Source organism: Sebastes umbrosus, chromosome 11, assembly GCF_015220745.1.
Source record: "Sebastes umbrosus isolate fSebUmb1 chromosome 11, fSebUmb1.pri, whole genome shotgun sequence".
In the NCBI taxonomy this organism is placed as follows: Eukaryota; Metazoa; Chordata; class Actinopteri; order Perciformes; family Sebastidae; genus Sebastes; species Sebastes umbrosus.
In genome coordinates, this window is record NC_051279.1 from 29,226,456 (window position 1) to 29,249,339 (window position 22,884).

A 22,884-nucleotide genomic window follows, 5' to 3' on the forward strand; every position below is an offset into this window, starting at 1 on the left:
CCTCCCCCCTTTCTTTCCCCGAAGCTTTATTAACAGTGGCACACCACAATTGGGCACTGATCCCCGGCGAGGCACTGTGTGGTTTTTCAGGGAGCAGGAAACTCATCACGGCCGTAAATTGTGAGCATCAGCAGTCTGCGCCCAGCCCTGCCGTTTCGCCCCCGACTCCGAGGCCCCGCAAAGTGCTGATTCAGGATGAAGGCAGAGCGCAGGCAGTGGCGGAGTTCACCACCAGCAGGCTCTCCATCACTTTGACAGCTCAATAAAAACCAGTGTAAACTATTAATTGGATCATTAATTATTGATGCTGTTTTTACTACAATTCAAGGGGCGAGAGCAGAAAAGAGGCAGGGGTGAAACTGTGTGTATGTTTAAACATAGTCGCCATGCTAGGAAGGTGATACAGTGTCACGTTAAAACACCTGGTGGAGGCTGATCTTAAAACCAGTGGTGGAATGTAACTAAGAACATTTACTCAAGTATTTAAGTACAATTTTAATATACTTTCACATTGACACTTTATACTTCTATTTTACTACATTTTAGATGGAAATATTACACATTTTACTCCACTACATTTATTTGACAGCTGTAGTTACTTGTTACTTTTTTAAATAAAAACATAAAACATGAAATGAATATGATGCAGTACTAATCTACCCAGCCAGCAGTAGACAAAGTATTTAAAATTGACTCCACATTGATGAACTACATCATTAAAATGCTCTTTCATGTATTCATTAGTGATAAAAAGAGAATAAAAGAATATTCTATAATAATATGACACTGAAAGGAGCCATTCTGCAGCATGAATACTTTAACGTTTGATACTTTAAGTATATTTTTCTGGTAATACTTCTGTACTTTAACTTAAGTAACAGTTTGAATTCAGGATTCTTACTTGCCGAGTATATTTAGACTGTTGTATTTCTACTTTTTCTAAAGTAAAGGATCTGAATATTTCTTGCAACTCTGCTTAAAACTTGAACTTATATTCTAAAACTAAAGAAACTTCCGCTTTAAAGCATAATACACAGAAATGCTACCCATTAAATTGATAAGAATATTTTTCCAGCTTGAGAGCACAAACCCAACAGACTTCTTGAGGTGCAAAAAACAGATCCCAAAGGCCATTAATGAGGATGTAACTTAGGCTGTCACTACACACTGTCCACCTCTGTGCTGTAGTTAGCCAGCCAGCCTCTCCTTTTCTGTCTGTTCGGCACTATTATGAGACGGCATGTCAGGGGAATCAATAAAGGGGAAAACACAGGGAGAGGACCGCCGCGATAAATCAGTCTCCAGCGCTCGCAGGCACGAGCCAGGCCCATTACAGCCGGCACGCCCTCTCTCCTCCAGTCTCCTCCTCCCTCCTTCTCATCCCATCAAGCCCTCCTCCTTCATCAACACCCCCCCCCTCGGGGTGTTGGAGATTTGAGGGCACGACATGCACCCCTCTCTTAGCCTGCCGTTATACACCCATCTCCTGGCCCAGTCGAGCTGAGCGCACAAACCCCAAAATGCTGACGGGCCACATGTGGCCAAAAGGTGCTTTCTGCCCTCTTTCTCACCTCTCTCCCGCTGTGGCCTCTCATGCAATTACAATGTGTGTTCTTTGCTTAAGCTGGGCATATACTGTAAGATTTTAGAAAATGTTGTGTGTTGTGTCGTCGGCCCCTGAGGGCCGTCCTGGCTGTTGACAGTTGTCAATAAAGATTGGTTTGATAGGTCCAAGACAGGTAAAGTTTGTTAACTAGCAGAGGTCTGTACGGGTCACAATGCTAACAAGGCAGAAACGTGCTGCCTTGATCATCTGTGCCATCCTGTCTGCTGAAACGTCTAAAAAGCAAGAGGCGCCGGCGTATATGACAGTGTGGCTTGTCCATTTTGCAGAGAGAATTGGCTACGTTTTACTATATCTGTTGTACATTGGTATCTTGATAGCTACGCTCTGATTGTAAGAAAAGCAGAAAAAAGGCGCTGACGTTGCAGAATCGGCTCATGGCGCTGCTTCAACTGTGCGAGAGCCTGTGGACGGACATGTCAGAAATTCATCCGACTGTGCGACGGCCGGTTGGGAGGAGTTAATCGCTCCTCGTTCCCCCCTGTACACTGCACGGCAAACGACGTCCGACGAAGCAGAAATTCGGTCCGACTCTAAAATGAGTCGTGCAGCTCAAAATTCGGGCCAGAACCAGGCTAAAATCGTATAGTGTATGCCCGGCTTTAACTGATCTGGGTTTTTTTTTTCTCTCTTGACTTGACTTGTTTTCAAGTCAAAGTCAATTTCATTTGTATAGCCCATTATCACCATTCACAAATTTGCCTGAAGGGGCTTTAAAATCTGTACAGCATACAACACCCTCTGTCCTTTGACCCTCGCTCTCTACGTTATATAACCAAAGAGTGCTTGGATTGCATGTTATAGTTCATGCAGGGAGACTACTTGTTTGGGTCATCTTTTTAGACTGAAAAGTGGGTGTTAAATCACTATTGGTGTCTTTTTTGGGAGCTTTAAAAAAAACACCTGTGCAACCCGGTTCAGCTGAAATACATCTATGCTATTTCCACAGTCATGCTAAATTTGTTCCATTTGTAAACTCGATGTGCTGCCAAAACTGACTGATCTTTCTTTACGGCTGTCAGACTGTCACATGTCCAAATCTGGGGCCTAGAGTTTGGATCCCCTCTCTGCTGTCTGTTACATAATTAAGTCTACTTGACGGGGTGCAAACAAGGACACTCTGGTTTCAAATAAATGGTTCAGTAGATTTTTTTTCTGAACCATTTATCAGACTCCCTGCATGCACCATATCACAGCAGCCTTAATTATGTCATAAATTAATGAAACTGCCAATTATAACTAAATAAAGAGCAAAGATAGCTCCGCATAATCAGCTGTCCGAGGATGCTCTGCAGCTTTGTGCGGCTCGCTATACTTATTCAGGTCAATAGTTCAGCTCTTTCCTTTGTGTTGCCTCTCTCTCCTACACAGGCCGACCTGTGGAGGAGGCAGACAGAAGCAGACAGAAACAACAGAAACTCTGACCCTCAAAACAGCCTGCTTTTCTCCCTATTTTTGTTCCATGGCTACCTGGAAACCTGGAAACTCCCACATCAATAATGTAGCGCTATTGCTGGGCTGCTTCCTTTAGTGAGGAGAACAGTTACATAACAGAGCAGACCGACTGAATTCCTCCCCTCTCCTCTAGATTAAACATTTGGAGCATGTGGCAGGCGTCTGGTGCTACTGACAAAAGCAAACTGGGCTACTGTACTTCCCTCCTTTCTATCTTTTATTCCTCCATTTGTCAACCGCGCCTCCTCCTTTCTTTGTGTTCAGTGCTTTTAACATTTCTAAAGTAAAGGCCTCCGTAATTACGGGTTTGACAACAAAATCAATTTGCAATTACGACAACTGTCAAGCAGGTGCAGCAGTCAAGAAGCTAACAGCCTAAACAATTGCTTTTGATGTTGATTCTATGCAAAGTGGCATTTAATTCAGTCACTCTGACTGTTTGCTTGCCAGCGCGTGTTTATACACTTGGACAAGTGCGCTTGTTTCTCCAAGCAGGTAGGACATTTGCCATGAGCGATCTGATGTCCGTTTCTATTTTCTTGTCGTGGTTAGACAGCAGGACAGGCCAGGCGGAGCCAATACCCAGCATACCAATTCAATTAGGTACACTGTAGTAAAATGCGTTTAGAAATAATTCACATTATTATTTTAAAGAGGACCTATTATGCTTATTTTAGGTGCATACTTGTATTTTGGGTTTCTACTAGAACATGTTAACATGTTTTAATGTTCAAAAAACAATTTACTTTTCTCTGCAGCACCTCTTTTCACCTTCTGTCTGAAACGCTCTGTTTTAGTTCCATTTTCCTCACTGTCACATCCCTAGCATGGACTCTGGGCTTTGTAGCTTTGCAGCAATTTTACATGCACAAAAATACTATACACTATAATAGGTCCTCTTTATTGTTTAACCAGTTGGGTTGGGTAATGACAGTTATTAAAATAAACCTGGTAGATCTAATTTGAAAAATCAGCAGAACAGGCAGTGAAAACCCTAAAACTACTGTTCTGGGGGGCGCGCCGGTAGCTCACCTGGTGGGGTGGTTGCCCCATATAACAAGGCTGAGTCCTAATCGCAGCAGCCAAGGTTCGAATCCAACATGCTTCCCTCTGCTGCATGTTGTCCCCTCTCTCTCTCTCTCTCTCCCCCTTTCCTGTCTATCACTCTGTCCTATCCAATAAAGGCAAAAAAGACCCAAAAAATTATCTTTAAAACTACTGTTCAGTATATGGGTCAATAAACCCTGAGCAGAGACATGTCTTTTTATATTTTTTTTACCTCCAACCACGATCAGTTTTTGCTCCCTTCCCCACTGGACTGAACCATAATCCTGTTGTACTGGGCTACCGTACCAGGAAAGACATCATCGGCGTGGTATGGGTGGTAGCAAAACAGTATGGAAGTCAAGGCTAACAGAGGAGGTTCGGTATACTGCAGGAAAACATATAATCACCCTCTACTCTTTTATTACCTTTTTTTTTCTAATAACATCCATTCATTCATATGCAACAGTGATGACATAAAACTGCTCAATAAAACACACCGCAACTGTTATTAACTCAGCTCACCCTGTTTCACTAGACACCCACACCCCAGCCCTCTCCCTCCCTGCCTCCCCCCCTGTCTGTCAGTTAGTTATGTAACACTGCCCATCAGAACGGACTGACCGTGTGAAACATGCTGTGTCAGGACCTGGCAACGTGTGCCACAAGATGACAGCAAACAGGAGAAGGCCTTTAGAGCAGTAGCTTTACATTCATTTCAAAATCACAGCCACACACATAAAACAGCCATCCACACTGAAACATATCTGGCTGGCCTCACGAGCCTTCTCCTCGAAGGCACGGGAGCTGTTAGAGTAGGTTCATAGATAACATACGTAAAACGCAACAGTGCTTTGCACACACATAGGGCTCAATGTTTTTGATTTTTTTTTTTATATTTTTACTGAAAATACCAGGATTTTGTTTAAGGAGCACACATCAGAAGCTGTTGTGGTTTTTGCCGAAATAATTCACTGTTCACCACAGTTTAGAGTAAAGAAAGCAGAAACTGAAGAGCAAAATGTAGAGAAAATATAAATCAGCCACTGATAATACACCAGAATCACTCTAAGAAAAAAAAATGCAAAATATGCAAAGTGTTTGCACTAAAAAGTGTTGTTTTTTTTATCATTTTCCCCCTAGATTTTTCTATCATTGATGTTTTTAATAGATATTCAGCTGTTTTTAAAAAAATAAAATGTTAAATTCCAAGATTTTCTTTTCTCGAAAATAATGAGCCCTACACATACACACACACATATAGACATACAAACACACAAAGCACACATAGAGACTGTAGACTGGGGAACCTGAAGGTTATATCTGAGTCAACAGCTGCAAGAATCAACATCAACATGAGACAGCAACAATAATCAAATTATAATGAAATCTGTCTTTCCTAACAACAACATTATGTCAGTGTAATGCTAGGAAAGGATGGCTATAATTGCATGAAAAAGCATGTGAGAAATGTGCATTTGTATGGTATAAAGTAGCTATCTATAAACAGAGAAAGTAGCAGAGAGAGAGAGCAGACTGAGTGGGGTTGTTGGTGTGTGTGGCGCCTACCTTTCTCACTGACTGACTCACTCTCTATCTCCACGTCCTCACAGCTGGTGTACTCTGGCGTTGTGGCCAGCTCCTCCTCCGAGCTGCTCAGCGACACCTGCCGCATCTTTCCTCCCTTTTTGGTTTTGTGGGGCTTGGGGGGCGGCGGGCGCACCGACTCCGACTGGTCCGAGCTGAGAGAGTCATTCCTCAACATGCTCTCCATCTTCTCCCTCTTGGTCTTGCGGACAGCTGAACTGGGGTCTAAGTGGTGTTGCTGCCTCCTCATGGGATCCCCGCCTCCACCCATGTCACCTCTCCGAAGGTCCCCAGATCGGTCGCCCAGCACGGGGCTACGGTGCGGCGTCGGGGGGCTGTGATTGGAGGATCTGTGGCCTCCGAGGCCGGGCCCCATGGGCCCAGGTGAGGATCGGTCCACAGAGTAGGAGCGCTGTCCCACCATAGGCGGCCGGCGCTCGGTGAGATGCTGACGGGACAGCCGGATGGGTCCTGGCTCGTCCTGCTCCGTGTAGGCCAGGGAGACATCACTATGGCGCCGCTCGTGCCTCATGCGGCCCACCTCAGCGTGCATCCTCATCTGCTCCTCGTAGGGCTGCGGCTTAACGGGGTAGCGTGCCAGGTTGGGGTCGCTGCGGTAGCGTGTCTGGAATTCCTCCTGGCGCTGCCGCTGCACGTCATACTCGCTGGGTGGTCCATCTAGCTCCTGGTCCAGCGGGTATTCCTGGGAGTGCCAGCGTCCGGGGCCCCGCCGGTCCCGGTAGCCCATCCGTGCCGCATCCACGTCTGGGTACATGTGTGGGCCCCGCGGAGCCCGCCGATGGTCCCCATCCCCATAGTCAGACGGTGATCTGGGCATGCCGCCGTCCGTCGGGGCATACTGTGAGTGGTCGCCCCCCTCCCTTTGGTCGTATTTTTGGTTTGGATCCCTGGATGCAGATGGGCTTCGTTTCCTGTAGATCAAAGACAACAGAGGGGGATTTAGTGGTTGGTCCACTTTGAACTGGATGTTCTTTCATTCTTTTAATACACAGCACATATCATGGTTTATTTCTGAGCCCAATCTCCAATTAGCACACAGTGTGTCTGCCTGTGAGCAGGTGGAAATGTGAGGAATCAGTCAGACATTAACCTCACAGTGCTTCATCTCTGTGCTGCTCTGGCTGAAGCCTTCAGTCTGTAGTCTATAGCACAATTGGTCACAATTCTCCTGTATTTCTCCCAATTTACGGCAAATTTTCAAACCTAACCTCTTTCTGGCTCTCTACAGCAGGTATAATTCCTACTGTTTCCACCCGGACGACAATACAGCTACACCAAATGTCGTTTCCCGGCGAAAGAGAGCAGTTGATGCTCGCGACACAGCGCAGTTTGAGCTCATGTTTGAGCTGCACTCACCACGGGGTTCAGTGCACATCACAGCGTGCAGGGACCAAAGTTGGGCTTTGCTCGACATAGCAAAAAGCCGTCGTGGCGTAGTGCAAGCCGTTGGAAACAACGGGTTTCAGGGTGTCCGAAAGGACCTTCAGTGAGTGAGTGACGGAGACAGAAATTGAGAGTACTAAGAGAAAGAAATACTCAAGCAGAGACAAAAAAAATAAATAAAAACCGATGAATATTAGTTTATGCCAGAGATTCACACGCCAAGTTCACACCAGACGTGCAAATTATTCAGTTTTCGTTCCTGAAAAATTAAAGGTAAAATTATAAGTTTAACATAAACTAAAACTCCGCTTTGGTTTGAAATCCTCCCTATTTTTAAGGTCTCAAGGTTGGAAGTATGGTACTAGGCCTCAGTCCCCATCAAAACCTGATGAAGCCTGCTCGGTCTCTGTCACACACACACACACACACACAGAAGGAGAGAAATGGGACTAAGCAGCAGGATGCAGCACCACTCCCTCTTCTCACTGCAACATACTCTACACGCTCTAAAGTCTAGGACATGGCTGGCTAATGCTCTCCTTTCAGCACACTATGCATCCAACTGGCACGTTAGATGTTACAGGTAATATGTGCAAGGAGTATGACATGTAATGCAGGCAGCTTTGCAACCTGCATTTTCCAAAAATACACGCAAAGAAACGGGTATTTGCATTAGAAAAACATACACTCGTGCAGCGAAAATCCTGTTTGATTATTTAATTTGATTTAGAAGGTTGCACACAGACAACGTTGTATCCAATATTTGACTCTTTTAGCACCACAGGCAATCTTTCATTTTCATTTCGATAGCATCTGATTACTTTGTTGATATAGGTGCTTAAATCATCATCATTTGCGATGCATTATAAACAACAGGATGACACAAGATTAACAACACAGCCTGCCTGGATATGACCTGTTTGTATTTCCAAATTAATAGTGTGAGTATGTGTGTGTGTGTGCGTGTGTGTGTGTGTATGTGTGCGTCTGCAAAGGCAGAGAGATGAGGAACCAGACAGTGTACTGAAGGTAGTGCATTGATAAATGATTCAGGGTTTCACAGATTGTATCTGTGTACACAGTACAATGGACATGAAGGGATGTACAGAGACAATAACAACGTCTCTGAGTTCTGTCTGAATTTATGAATGCACATTTATTTATCTCGCCACCCTTTTTTCTCCTGGTGAAAACATCTAGTATCACTAAAATACACACTTTGTAATGGTGTCGACTAAAATCATAACATCGTTAAACATCACCCTTCAATAGAAATCTTGGAACAAGCCGTTTATGTTGGACATTACGTGAAAGTTTCAGTCAGGTGGAGCCCCATATTCCTAAAATGAGCCATCAATCATTTTATCATCGTCGGACTGTCACAGAGGTGGGTGAAAAAGCCCCGGAGGAGGCTAACTGTGCATTAATGCATTTATTCTTTTGTCGAGAATCAATTATTCATAAGCCACTTTTCTCCTACATTTCTCCCACTTTTCCTCCAAAATAATAATGACATTTTGGTGAGGGGGAAAAGCTCTGTGAAGCATTCCTTTAATTTTGTACGTGACGACTTTCCATAAATTTCAAAAGGGCTTCATAAATCACCGCTGCCAGCCTTGCTCAGTGGCCGAGGTATAAGGGCTCCTCACGTGTGATCAGCTAATTCACTGAACCACAGAAGAGGTTCGGTCCCTGCCTACTGTATCACAGACCATCCGGGTTAGCCGGAGTAGAATGAATGTGCAGGACCGTACAATAGACGAGGGCGTAACTTTGGCTTGAGAAGTGGGGGGTCCTCCAATACCACTTTTACCTTTAAACAGAGGGGAATTTTATTCAAATTTGAATTCAAATTGACAGCATTTATAGCCTACATTTCAATTAATCAAGTGATCTTAAAAGCTTTCAGAAAATGAACAGTAGCAACACTGGCACTAAGTGCTTCAACTGAAAAATAATAAACTTATCGCTGTGTGTCACAATCATATCAGAGTTTCTATTGGCCCAAAGCTAACGTTGGAGGGAGTTGTGGACACAATATGCTTGTTTTATTGGTGCAAATAGTCTCCATCTGTAGATATGTACTTTTTAATGATACAGCATAATTTTATAATTTATAGTAAATTATTTCCCCCTGACAGAGTGCCATAGACCTCTGGGGGTCTCCAGACCCCACTTTGAGAATCACTGCTTTAGGCTACATAAGTACAAATTCCAGGCAGGCTACTACTTGTACTTTACTTGAGTATTTCCATTTTAAACCTGCAGTAGGCAGAATGTTTTTGTCATCATTGGGCAAAAATTCCATAATAGCCTTTCAGCATATTGTAATTCAAGTGCTCTGAGAGAAAACTAGACTTCTGCACCTCCTCATGGCTCTGTTTTCAGGCGTTAAAAATATAGCCTGTGAACGGAGACTTTGGCCAATCACAGGTCATTTCATGGAGAAAGCGTTCCTATTGGCTGTTCATTCAAAGTAGGCAGCTGTTAATCACTTGCGAACTGTCAGACTAGGCAGCGCTGATCAAATATGAATCAATATTATGTTACTATAATGCCTATTTCTTGTCTCAAATGTTTTCAGAAACATCTTGTAGTGTACTGTTTAGCTGTAAAATGAGAATGTTCTGAAAGATCTGTTGAGAAAATACCAAGCACCGCCCACCAGCCGGAGCACAGCCAATAGGAATGTTCTCTCTGAAATGACCTGTGATTGGTCAAAGTCTCCCGTCACGGGCTAGATTTTTTTAAAGCCTGAGAACAGAGCCATGAGGAGGTGCAGAAGTCTAGTTATCTCTCAGAACACTTGAATTACAATATGCTGAAAGGTTATAATAGATTTTTTGCCCAATGATAGCAAAAGTTTACTGCCTACTGCCACTTTAATACAAGTATGTAGATTTCTAGTCTATTCTAAACTCCTGGTATGAGTAATGTTTTAACAAATAACAAAAAAAGTGCCACAGGAAGTGCAGCTTTCTAAATTTCTGAGAGCACAGACCTCACATCTGATCAACCAAAGAAAATGCCACCCCCACCGACTACATTACTTCATCAACAGCAAATCCCAGATAAAAGATATTAGCCACAAACTGGATGCATGATGAGTAATTTCTTGCAAATGGAGTACAAAAAAACCCAAAAATCTTAGCACCAAGGATGCAGCGGAAACGCAGCGCACACAACAAAAACAAGACTAATGGCTAATGTACACTTTAGTGAACGCCTCCTTATTCACAACAAAGACGGAGAAAGACAAAAGGCCATTTGAAGTCTTTGCGATGCAGCTAGCTCACACAAGTGACCTCTCCTTTCTGCTTCACATCAAAACAAATGCCTCCTATCACCTCGGCACACAGACGCAGCGGCAGCCTCGCGAGCGATTCAGACGCGGCTGGAGAAACACATGACGGTCGCTGCATTATTCATGACCTGCTCCTGGACACTAACCGAGCGGCGCTTTCATTCACAAAGTGAAGCAGCAGCAGCAGCAGAAATGATATGCTGGGGTAGGGGGACGGGGCGCCGTGACTTGGATGGGAGAAAATGTGGCGAGGGAGTGTGTGATGAGCATGAGAAACATCTTTTTATAGTGACTTGATGATGATGATGGAGGGGAAGTGTGTTATGTTGTGCATGCCTCAGCGTTTGTAGCTTATGTGTGCTGCACTGGCTGCCTTAGGAATGCTTCACTTTGGCTCTCGGCATGTCCTCGGGGCTTCAGGCTAATGTCTCCTCTGGGATGTTGTCTTGAAATCCTACACCCTGAACACACACGTGCACACAGAACATGCACATAGCGACTACAACAAACATTAACAAACTGCCCTTTCCACGAGCCCTAACTCATCTCGACACAAGTATCACGTTTCCCTGCTTCCCGTTTAGCCCCCGTACGTCCTTCCTGTCCAAACAGAGGAAATGTCTGTGGCAGCTATAGCGAGCGAGCTAGCGACCACGCTCCGCTCCGTGAGCATCTGCATCGTGACGCTAACGCTGTCGGCCCTAAACCAGCCTTCAGTAAGTACAACGGAGCGGTGGCGCAGCACTAAATTTTGTGCTGTGCATTATTCCCCCATTGCTCCAGATGCCACTGCTACTGTAATAGCCTCTCTGCAGATACCTCTGAGCTCTCCGCGGCTCCGCCATAACACACTCTGCTGATCTTAGATTTGCATTCCATCCTCAGTGACACAGACGGAGATAGAGAGACAAAATGTGAAAAGGGAAAGGAGGGAGAAAGCATGAAAAAGCGAAGCGGGGAAGATGCCAGTTAACTGTGACCTAATAGCTAAACGTGCAGCTGGTGTGCATGGTGCATTCAGCCAAGCTTGTCAGGCTCAAGCGTGAAGTGGCAGGATGGGACGCCGTGGGATCGTGATGCTGCACAGAAGCCTGGCTGCAGCAGCGATTGAGTCACGAACCGCACGGTGACGTACTCCCTCCATCATGTTCCCTTACGTACTAAGACGTGATGTCACCACGGACACGGCACCGAGGCGCAGCACAGGCAGCGCGCTGTGCAGGAAAAATCGACCGGCAGTGAATCATCCTAACAGGCCCGACAATAGAGAGGCATATTCGCCGTCTGCACGGGTTCAGCACAGTGTGGGAATACAGGCGAATGCTGCTGTGCCGTTTTGTACATTCCTGCTGTGGGAATAACAGCAGCCCTCGTTCCTGCTGTTGTCCTATTCTGAGCTAACTATAGAAAACCTTCTGCTGTGACAGGGTATGAAGCACGAGGCCTCATTCAGCTGGCGACAAGGACGGTGATGACAATAAGATTCAATTCAGGGAGGGTGACACTGGCCTCACTGTATTACTGGCAAAATGACTTTTATAACCAACATGGAGGAAAAAAATGATTCATGCACAGGGCTCCAGACTAACTTTGCACATGGGTTGCACCGGTGCGCCTAACTTTTTCATTTAGGTGCACCAGCACATCATTTAGGTGCACCCAAAATTTTTCACCGCACCTTTTCGCACCGCAACAATACATTTTAAGCATTTTGTCATTTCCATAAGGCCTACACTAGGGATGTCACCATACCAGAAATGTAGTAGTCGATACCAATACCAATGAAATTCCACGATTCTAGATACCAAATCAATACCAAGGTAAAAAACAAAAGTAAAACTATGAATCCCATGTTCTTCAACATACACTCCTTTATTACTATTTTCATACTGGTTTATGTTAGGAAGGTAATCAGGTCAAAAATCTCTATTATCTATTTTATATTCCTGTGAAATCATCTCTTCAAACAACTGGGTTTCTTGCCAAAAACTACATTTTAGATTACATTTGAACGCATCATGATAACGCTAGAATTTACCATTTACCATTTACCAATCATCATCTCATCTTTACTGAACAGAGCCTGAACGCATCATTATTAAATCAATGGTACCTCCCGTTAAGTGCTCGTCCTGCTAATTTCAACACGGATTTGATGTTCACAATGTAGAATTATCAGGGAAGAAATAGGGTGGGTACCCTGGATGCGTAGATAGTGAGTTTAACAGTCTGCCTACCGCACCGTCAGGTATCCACGTGTTTACATATTACATTGGTATAAGAGCAGCGTGATGTAATGTGTGTGTTGCGAGTGAGTGGTCGAGTGACAGAGAGAGAGAGAGATGCGCTACGAGCAGATGAGCTGTTTGGCAACCATCGGAGCACAGAAGAAATTAGCGGTAAAGTTAAAGTACAGTTGCCTCTCCCCACTTGTGAAATGAAACCGGCGCCGTATTCAGGATTAGGCATTTTACCATGGTGACAGGTGGTGATGCCGGTTATGCCGGGCTGGGCTGGGCCGTTCAGGGCCAGGGACAGGTGTAACGGGCACCGCAGCATTTCTCTTGACGAAAAACAATCTATAGTTCTCTTCATTTTTGAATTACCAGTACGTTTTATGGTCGTGATGTTGCTCGAGGAGGAGTGGCTTCTGACATCCAAAGCAAAGGAGTGAAAAAGCATCTCTGCGGTGCAGAGGGGTAAACCTTCATACTCGCTGTTAATCAGAAAAGACATCTCTAAGATGCTGTGTAAACACGGTTTCCCTTTTTTGCTTCCAGCTGCCTTATACACATCCAGCGCTTCTAAATTCCAATATTATAATCATCTTTTTAAAGTACACTCTCCTTATCAAAAGCAGCGTAAAATGTATCAAATCCATGGCTCACAAAAATCATGGGATTACACTATGGCCCCGAAAGATTAAAAAGTGTGACCCTAAAAGATTAGAAGTGACCCGACATGCTCGCCACGATAAAACCTTTATATGCTGTTATTTTTTGCGACACGACACAAAAAAAAAAAAACAATTGGTGAAATTCCCCGACACACCGCGGTGTAATGAGAAGTGGGTTTGTCTGCGGTGACGTTGTCCCGCTCTGCCTCATCAGATGTGTTCCTGCTCTGACCTACTGACGGGATCTGATCAGAAGCATCCACGCAGCCAGTTCTCAGGCTGCAAATGGACTAGGATTGTCTGACTGTGTTATTCTCTCACTCTGTATATGTGTTTATGTGTGTGTGTGTGTGTGTGTGTAGTGCTGCCTCAGCTATGATGAAAGGCCAGAAAGATCAGGCAGGAAGCTCCTGTGGTCGCAAATCATTAACATTTGATGTGGGTTTACGATAAGAAAGGGAAGTTATTATCACACATAGGTTTACACAGAGCATCTGCAACACACAGGCCAGCGATCAATTTACTGTATAGTGTTCAGCCTTTAAACTCAAAAGCCCCGAGCAACCATCTCTTTCACACAAACATGATCTTTATGCCATCCTCGTGATGCACAGTACTGGGCCGGATAAAATGATGATGAATCATTTGCTCAATACTGGGATCATGGTTATTCATTACATTATTCATCCGTCTTTGGTAAAAAAAAGAAAAAAGGAGAAGTTTTAATGCACTTGAACGTAACAAAAACTGCCTTGAGTTTCATATTGTATTGAATAAAAATAGAAATAACTAAATATAAAAAAACTAATTACAGTTGCAGGTTGCTTGCGTAGTAAAAATGCTCTAAATGCTCTGTATTTGGGGAGCTGGGAGCAGCTAATCACAGTACAGTATGTTCAAAACACATGCCTGTGATTGGTTAGTTTTAGGGTTGTAATGGTATACGAGTATACTGTAGTATGAAAGTTTACGGTGATCATACGGTGTACATTTGCTTATCTACAATATAAAAAAAACTGAGATAAGTGAGTGTGTGTGAGAGTTAAAGATACAGACATGAGCAGTCTGGCTGTGCTGTCGCGCACCTACGGTATGTGTTAATTGTTAATGATCATTGGAGATTATTTTAAAAGCTCACAGTCATTGAATGTTATTTTTTATCCAACCATCCATTATCTGTAACCGCTTATCCCATTCAGGGTCGAGGGGGGGCTGGAGCCAATCCCAGCTGACATTGGTCGAAGGCGGGGTACACCAGACTATCAGGGCTGACACATAGAGACAGACAACCATTTACACTCACATTCACACCTACGGGCAATTTAGAGTCAACACTGAACCTAACCTGCATGTGTTTGGACTGCGGGGGGAAACCAGAGAACCCGGAGAAAACCCACGCTAACACGGGGAGAACATGCAAACTCCACACAGAAGGGCCCCGAGCCGGGTTTGAACCTGTGACAGTGCTAACCACTGCACCACCGTGCAGCCCACGTTATTTTTCATTTAGTCGTTAATTACATGCTATTGTGCTGCTAACATTATAGTTGCATGCTATTTTTTTTATCAGGTGTATAACTATTTATTATAATTCTGTTCTCTTTCCTTTAAAGCTGCAGTGCGTAGAAATCCGGAAAACGCAAAATCCTGCATCCCCTCGAGCTGCTCTCTCCTCTCTCTCCTCTCTCCGCTCTCCCCTCTCTGTCCGAAGCCCCTCCCCCCACACGAGAACGGGCATATGCACGCGCTTCATACGTGCTCGCTACATCTGAGGAGGCTACCGCAGCGAGCTACACATTACCTTCTAACGACATCAACAGTTTGGACTGTCTTTTTGAAAGTCTGTCTTTCTTTTTTTGGGTTGTTTTGAGGTGTAGGCAGTTGCTGCCAATGCTGGAATAGCAAACTTTCCAGTAGGTTGTTCCGCCATTGACCGAGGCTTTCACTATCTGCAGAGACCAGACGTGAACGCGCATCTCCTTTTGTGGAACAGCCAATAGGAACGCTCTCTCTGAAATGCCCTGTGATTGGTCAAAGTCTGCCGTCACGGGCAAGATTTTCTAAAGCCTGTAAACAGAGCCATGAGGAGGTGCAGAGGTGTAGTTTTCTCTCAGATCACTTGAATTACAATATGCTGAAAGGTTATTATGGAATTTTTGCCAAATTATGCCAAAATATTGTTGCCTACTGCCACTTTAAGTGTAATTGTAACTGATAATACCACTACCACCACTACTACTTCTACTACTACTACCACTACTACTTCTACTACTACTACTACTAATAAGAATAATAACAACAATATTGTAATACCGGGATACTGTGAAACCATGATATTTTCTGAGATGGTTATTGTACCATGAAATTCTCTTCCTGTTACAACCCAATAGTCAGTTGACAGATTTAATGCACCAGAGCAGACACTTTTAACGCAAAGCATCGTGACCAAGCAGAATGAATTGTGAAAGCCAAAATTGTGATTGTGATTATATGATTAATTTTTTCCTCCCTATCTCATTCTGTCTGCCTTCCTTTCCTCATCGCCACCTCTCACAGCATCTGTAATGGCAAAGATAGGATTTGAAGAGGTTTTATAAGCAAAAACTAAAAAGAGAGCGATATAGAGAGATAGAGATAGAGAGAGAGAGAGAGAGAGAAAAATTGGCCCTTTTCTTGAAGAATTCCATAACTAGTGAATTAGAAAATATGGACTTTCCTCCCCTCTCCTGTTTGACTAGAAGATATGTTGATATTTCATTTAAAACCAAAGAAATACCACAAAGACCAACAACTGAAAGACAGTGAGGAGTGATGAACCTTTCACAGATGCTTCATGCTCTCGGCTGCACGTGTATAATATGCACCTTAACACACGCTGCCAAAATAAATAAATTAATATTTACATAGAAGTAAAATGCCATTATGAAGCTGCAGCTTTCTACTGCTGCTGTGACAATTACGCCTGAGGCAAAGAAAGCTACTGCACTGTAGTTTATAATTAACTGTAGATGTTACAGCAAAATGCACAACCTGCTGTACATGCATACTGCACTTACATTATGGTAATGCTTCGTAGACAAGGGATACATCAATTGACAATTACAATTATTTAAAGGAAACACGACATACATGGCACATCATTTAAAATGTCTGTAAGACCATTAAATAAACAATGTCACCACACCACTGCATTATCATACATTCTACATCTAAACTGATGATGAGATATAATCAGCCTTACTGAACGTAAACGTCGGATCCTGGGTTGTAGCTCAGTTCAAATCTCTGCCTGGCTGCTCCACGCAAACACATGGCCTTCTGTGCACAAAGCGTTCACAAAAGCAGTCCCGTCCAATCCAAACTACCTAGCACCAGCGCTGGCTCACAGCCTACGACCAGGCCCCTTGTTGTTTTTTCCAATCCTCTCTCCTCGAGCACTAGAAAATGTCCTTGTTTTATTTCTAGAAGGCTACGGATGATCTGCAGACAGCAGCAGTAAACGTAGTCTTGCAGCAGCGCTCTCCGGACTGAGCGTGTGACACCAGCTCTGCCTGCTCTGCCACTGCTGCCGCTGCTGCCGAAGAAACATGTTAAATAAGAAAGCCAAAAGCAATCAAGGTGAAAATGCAACGCTGCCCCCGTGGGGATTGTGCCACCTCTACTTTGCGGATAATGGAGAGAAGTCAAATGAGAACAAATGAGTGGCGCCGTGTTGCAGAGCTCTCCTCTTAGAGGGAATCTGGCCCACTAATGACAACAATACATCCTGGAATGGTCTCTATTGAAATGAGATAACCAGAAAGAAAGCAAGAGCAGAAGAAAAACAAGCTGAATGTGCGTGTCTCGACCGAGAGCAATCAGAGAAGAAGAGACGAGAGGAGGAAAAAATGCCTCCAACGGTCCATTTACGGATGCAGCGTCACGCTCCCTTCCAAGACTGAGTCAGTCGGCCGCTGTGTATGTGGGACGCCCCTCGGAGTAAAAGAAACACATCCAGTTCCCCCTGTTACCTAGTACAATCAAAGCGGGTTAAAATCCTGCAGCAACCCGCCTGTTTAGCTGCAATTCCTAATATCCAAATGATGTTGTAGCATCAGCAGTGACCTGCTTTGTGTTCTGACGGTCTGCTGCGCTCACAGTGCCCCGCCACTCTGCTGGATATGGATGGATGGCACAGTTTATGACCCTGCTGCAAAGGCTTCTGGGGGACTGAGAGCAAGCTGACTTTCTGGTTTAACGCCATCATCATGTGATCGCTACGATTGGCTGGCGGCCGGTCGAGCAGCGACCCCGTCCGACCCGCCGGCCGCTCAGTCCTCTGCCTGAGAAAGGATTACATTCCTTGGTTGATTACTAGCTGACATCTATCGCCAATCGCAAGCAGAGCAGGAGGTCTCACCTAATCTCATTCAGCCGGAGGTCTTATGATCCTTAAACTGAACAAATTACACGGTTTATGTATTTTTTTTTTGTGGATTTTCAGGCATCAAATCAAATACAGAGTAAAGAGAGTGATAGAGGGAGGAATAGAGAGATAGAGAGATTTCTCTACCCCATCATTTCTGTGCATTACAAAACGGATCAAAGACTTTTTTTTTTCCTGGTTCTGCACCACGATGACGTTGCTGTTTTTCAGTGACCTGGTTTGATAAGTCTGCTTGGTGTATGTGGGCGGATGGGCGTATTATGACTGACTGTTAAAAGTCTTTCTTCCTGCCTCGACACATTCCGCATCTGTCACCGTGTTTCTCCAATCGCTTCCCCTCCTCTGTTCCTCCCCTCCTCGTCTCAGCGCTCCCGTGAGACGGGCTCCGACTGAAGATGCGCTACTAGAGTAAGTTGTGTTTGTGGTCGCGGTGGTGACAGCTGACTGACAGGAGTGGGGAATCAGGGAGGGCAGGTGGGCGATGGGTTGTTGATGACACAGCGTCTCCCAGGACAGAGGCTGGAAGGAGGGGAAATGGTAAACGACCTTTGGGGGTGTTTTATCACCAGAGTCAAGAATGGCTGCTGGGCTCTAGGTAGCTTTGAGTGGAGTGAGCATCTGACTGCCACTCTGAGAGACAAGAAGACAACTTCAGACCATCAGTGATGACACGGTGACCCTGAGAAGGACTCTGAATGGCACTGCTTAAGTTTGAATGTTGGTCAAAATGCTATATGTAGTGCTGCATTTTAGGTTTTAATTACATCTGCATTTCCCATAAACACCATATACTGCAACAGACATCACTCTGTTTTGAAAAGAATATAAAACTAAACCAGTCAAGCTGAATCAGTTTAAATCTATGCATATAAAAAAGTGGACAAAAGTCAAACAGTTCTTGTTCTCGTGTTCTGTGCTGGAATAAAATCTCCCATGGTGCTGTTAAGTGGTGCTCCCACTTCACTCTCTCAAGTACGCCTCGTCCTGCGAAGATTTTGTTCTGTATTTTCACTCCTGCACATCAGATCTACTTAAGAGCTCACACTTGATGCTGACACTGTTCAGGTACATCTGCTCCTGCTGCTTCGAGAAGCATGTCAGTGGTGTAAATGGATCAAGGCTGTGAGAGGAAAGACGGACCAGTAACTTGAGGGAGAGCAGGTACTACTTGAGGACTGGATTAGGAACCGCTACACAAGATAGTAAAGTTATCCAACAGCTTTCCCACCACATCTATCCTCATGTCGTACTATGTAAAATGCACTGTGTAAGAGCTAGAAGCCACTTGTCCTGTCATCTTGTCTTTTGCTTATAGCAATCTTATCAACATGGGAGTGGGCAAATATGCTTCCTTTATGCAAATGTATGTATATATTTATTATTGGAAATCATTTAACAACACAAAACAATGACAAATATTGTCCAGAAACCCTCACAGGTACTGCATTTAGCATAGAAAATATGCTAAAATCATAACATGGCAAACTGCAGCCCAACAGGCAACAACAGCTGTCGGTGTGTCAGTGTGCTGACTTGACTATGACTTGCCTCAAACTGCATGTGATTATCATAAAGTGGGCATGTCTGTAAAGGGGAGACTCGTGGGTACCCATAGAACCTAATTTCATTCACATATCTGGAGGTCAGAGGTCAAGGGACCCCTTTGAAAATGGCCATGACCATTTTTCCATTTTCCGGGCATTATATAGACACCTTCTCGACAAGCTGGTATGACATCAGTGGGTACCATTGGATTATTTAGGTTTTCTAGTTTCCAGCATGATACCAGCATCTTCATTCTAGCTTTAAACACTGAGCCCACTACAACTTCAAAATCACAAGTTGCGTTAATATGTTAAAGAAATTAGTGCCGTTAAAACAAATTTGCATTAACGCGTTATTATTGCGTTCATTTTGATAGCCCTAAATTATGTTAATGCCTAAAATAATCTGGCAGTTTGTTGATATTAAAGTCCCACATGTATCACTGAACGCACTGACACTTAGTCACTTCGTGCATCTTGCGTCAGCTCTGATTGCTATCCGGTTGAAAGGATTGAATTAAAACAAGAAAAGATGCACTCTAGCCAGATGTTATATATATATATATAAAAGCATCTGTTTCTCCGAGATGCATACATACGCCTGCATACTCTGGAACTACGTCAGCAAGCAATCTGTGGAAGGGAGCCACTAACTTGCATCTGTCCCCTGCTGATAATGTTAGTTTTAGGGCTGTCCTTGACCAAAGACATTTTTAGTCGACTAACACTCATACAATTTTGTCGACTAATCAATTAGTTGTTGCTACCTAGCTATACTGTTGTATTCTGCAGCATCACAGATAAAGTGCTAAAGCACTTATAACTGCTTTAGCAGTTTAGTTACGACCGGCATAATGTATTCTTTCTCTGGTATTCTTGGCAGTCACCAAACACCACCCTATACCACCGCCCTCTGGACTGGAGTAGGGCCGACCTGATTTGCATATAGCCAGGGAAAAATGAAGTGTATTGTAATCAGATTTGTGATGCAGCTAACAGAGAGGCTATGTGTAAAAGAAAGTGTATGAAATCACATCTGGTTTTTATCCGGATACTTGATATAAGACGAGTGTTAATGAGGCCACCTTTAAGCCGTACACACATGCATGCAGCCTGAAGCAGCACAGTTTCATTCACCGTAACAGATGACAGCCGCTCCCTCGCTTAGTCTCGCTGCTCTGTGGAAAGTTTGAAGTGGACACAAAGTTGTGCAGCCTCACATCTATCAGTGTCTGCAGATCTGTGAGCGTACTCACTAATTGGCTCCAAGAGCACAGACTCTACCCCTCCTGTCTAAGAGTAGACCAACTGGTGCCCTTCTGTGTTCCATGTTTATGCTCTGTACGGTTAATATGTCTTCCGCACTGCACCGCCTGCTAGGTCTCCTTTTTAAGAAGAGGCACCGCTAGCACTCTATGTAGGCCAAGCCCCAGCAGAATATGCCATTAAGATTAGCTACAAGTCAGGACTGTTACGCCGCTGCTCGCTTCTCCCCTCCCTGCTGAGAAAGGTTAGAGGAGCAGAGCATGTGTACATTTTTTTAATTTTTTTTTTATCATATTGCGAAGAACACCGATGCATCACAGCTGGAATTTAATAAAGCAAACACCTCTGTTGAGCAGACACACAACCAGACAGTGAATTTGCCCCAGTGAACTGTCTGTAATTATGCTTATTGACTTCAGCCTGAGTTGAACAGAGCTGCTGTAATACAGAGAACGGTTGCAGTGCGGGGGTAGGGGTGTCCTCTGGAGAGCCTGTAAGTAATCAACACCACAACACTGGTGGGTAATTATCATTTTTATACCAAGTAGTTGAACGTATGAGAAGGTACACTTGATTGGTGCTCATCTGTGACCAGACCTTACTGCTTCATCACCACATGAAAGACGTCGTCATCTTAAGTCATCCGTTCTGTAGAAACCACATAAACACCATGTGTGACGACGTGTGGGGAACAAGAAACCGGCTTTTGACTTGCTCACTTCAATTGGGTCTTTCGCAGACAACGTTTTGACATGTCACAGTAGGGAAACATCTGTAAATGATAAAAATTAATGATGACTGAATTTCATTTAGCTGCTTCAAATTTCAAGGTCCTGTGTTGAGTCTCAATTTGCATACTTCCATAGTTCCACTTGCTATTTTGAGTGCATAAGTGTGTTCACACTGAAAAGGATGGCAAAATGCACTCTAAGTATCCAGATGTACTCAAAATGGTCAAAACGTTGTGTGTGGAACGCTGGACACTTCTCATCCTCAACGGTCGCCATCTTTGCTACGTAGAGGAAGAGGAGGGGCCGCCAACCTATTTCAAACTTGGGAAAATGGTGGGCGAGGAAGCTGCAGCGGTTGCGATTGAAACGGAAAAGACCGAACTAGGGCTGTTCCGGATACCATTTTTTGGGCTTCGAAGCTTTGGTGATAAATATCCAAAGGTATTCAAAGCTTCGCAGCTGACATGTTCTTCTGTCTGTCTGTCTCCATCTCCACCGGGACAGTGCCACTACCGCACTACTGTACACACACGCACTTCTACAACAAACAGGGATATGCATCTGAGGATAACTAATAATAATTAATGCTGAATATGAATAATGTTGTGGGATTATTCCTTATTTCGATTGGGCAATTTGGGGATTTATACTTTATTATTACTTATATTAAAAACAAAATTTAAAAATTAAATAAAAAACCTGAAGCATTCGAATACTGATTTGGAGGTCGATTACCATGGCAATGGTCAAAGCTTTGAAAATTCAAAACTATAACAATTTAAGTTATACATGTTTTCTTTCACTAAGTACCACTGTACTGTAGTCGGATAGAAGCCATTATTGGGTTAATTTATCCGTCTGAATTGAATTACTGCCGTTACGGCGTGATGTCCGTGGCTGATTATCAACAGCTGATGTACCAAGCTTCCGGTGAGTGCACAACAGCCGTGTGCGATTTGAGACAACACAACCCTCTTGAAATTCACGCACTATGCAAGTAAGTAGCCTAGATAGTGTGCACAGTGCACTACATGGAAATGTACTATCCGAATTGAGACACAGTTCTGGTATTGTGCGTGCTGGCTCACTGTCACACTGTCAAGGCTTAGTGGAACTCTTGAATAGAGCAGAGCCAACGTTCATGTTATAACTAGCATTTGTGCTTTTCCTACTATAGAGACAGAGCGCGTCGATCTCTGAAAACCACGCCCACCGGAGGGGAAAACAGTCGCGCCACAATATGCAACCAACGGGCTAAAACGCTAACTAAATGCTTGTAGCCAGCTAAAAACGTTAGATTTCAGCATGTCAAAGGACTATTTTAGCACCCTATGTCTACCAGGGGTGCAGTTGATTGGATTTAAAGAGTAACCTTACGGTTGTGGTCCAAAATAATGTCACATGACATGGTGATGTCACTGTGTACCGACACACCCTGGAGTACTGCCGTTAGTTTAACCCCTGAAGGTCAGCAAAAAGTAAATCAGGGGGTTTCAGGGAGCATTAATGTGTTGAACGTTATTTCTATGCTACTCCAAAGCAGCATCATCTTCCTGCTGTACAATCACACACACACACGGGTCAAATGAAGGCATCACGAAAT

The 22,884-nt window shown here is 44.0% G+C and overlaps 1 protein-coding gene across 22 annotated transcripts in view; it reads right to left on the reverse strand.

Annotated features, from left to right (window-relative positions):
• The window catches only part of rims2a (regulating synaptic membrane exocytosis 2a), a 183,627-nt gene that overhangs the window by 83,900 nt on the left and 76,843 nt on the right, over positions 1-22,884 (reverse strand). For all 22 annotated transcript variants that reach the window (XM_037783885.1, XM_037783863.1, XM_037783862.1 and 19 more), the window contains one exon: positions 5,693-6,642. In XM_037783885.1, the coding sequence (XP_037639813.1) occupies positions 5,693-6,642 (950 nt within the window). The remainder of the gene's footprint in view (positions 1-5,692; positions 6,643-22,884) is intronic.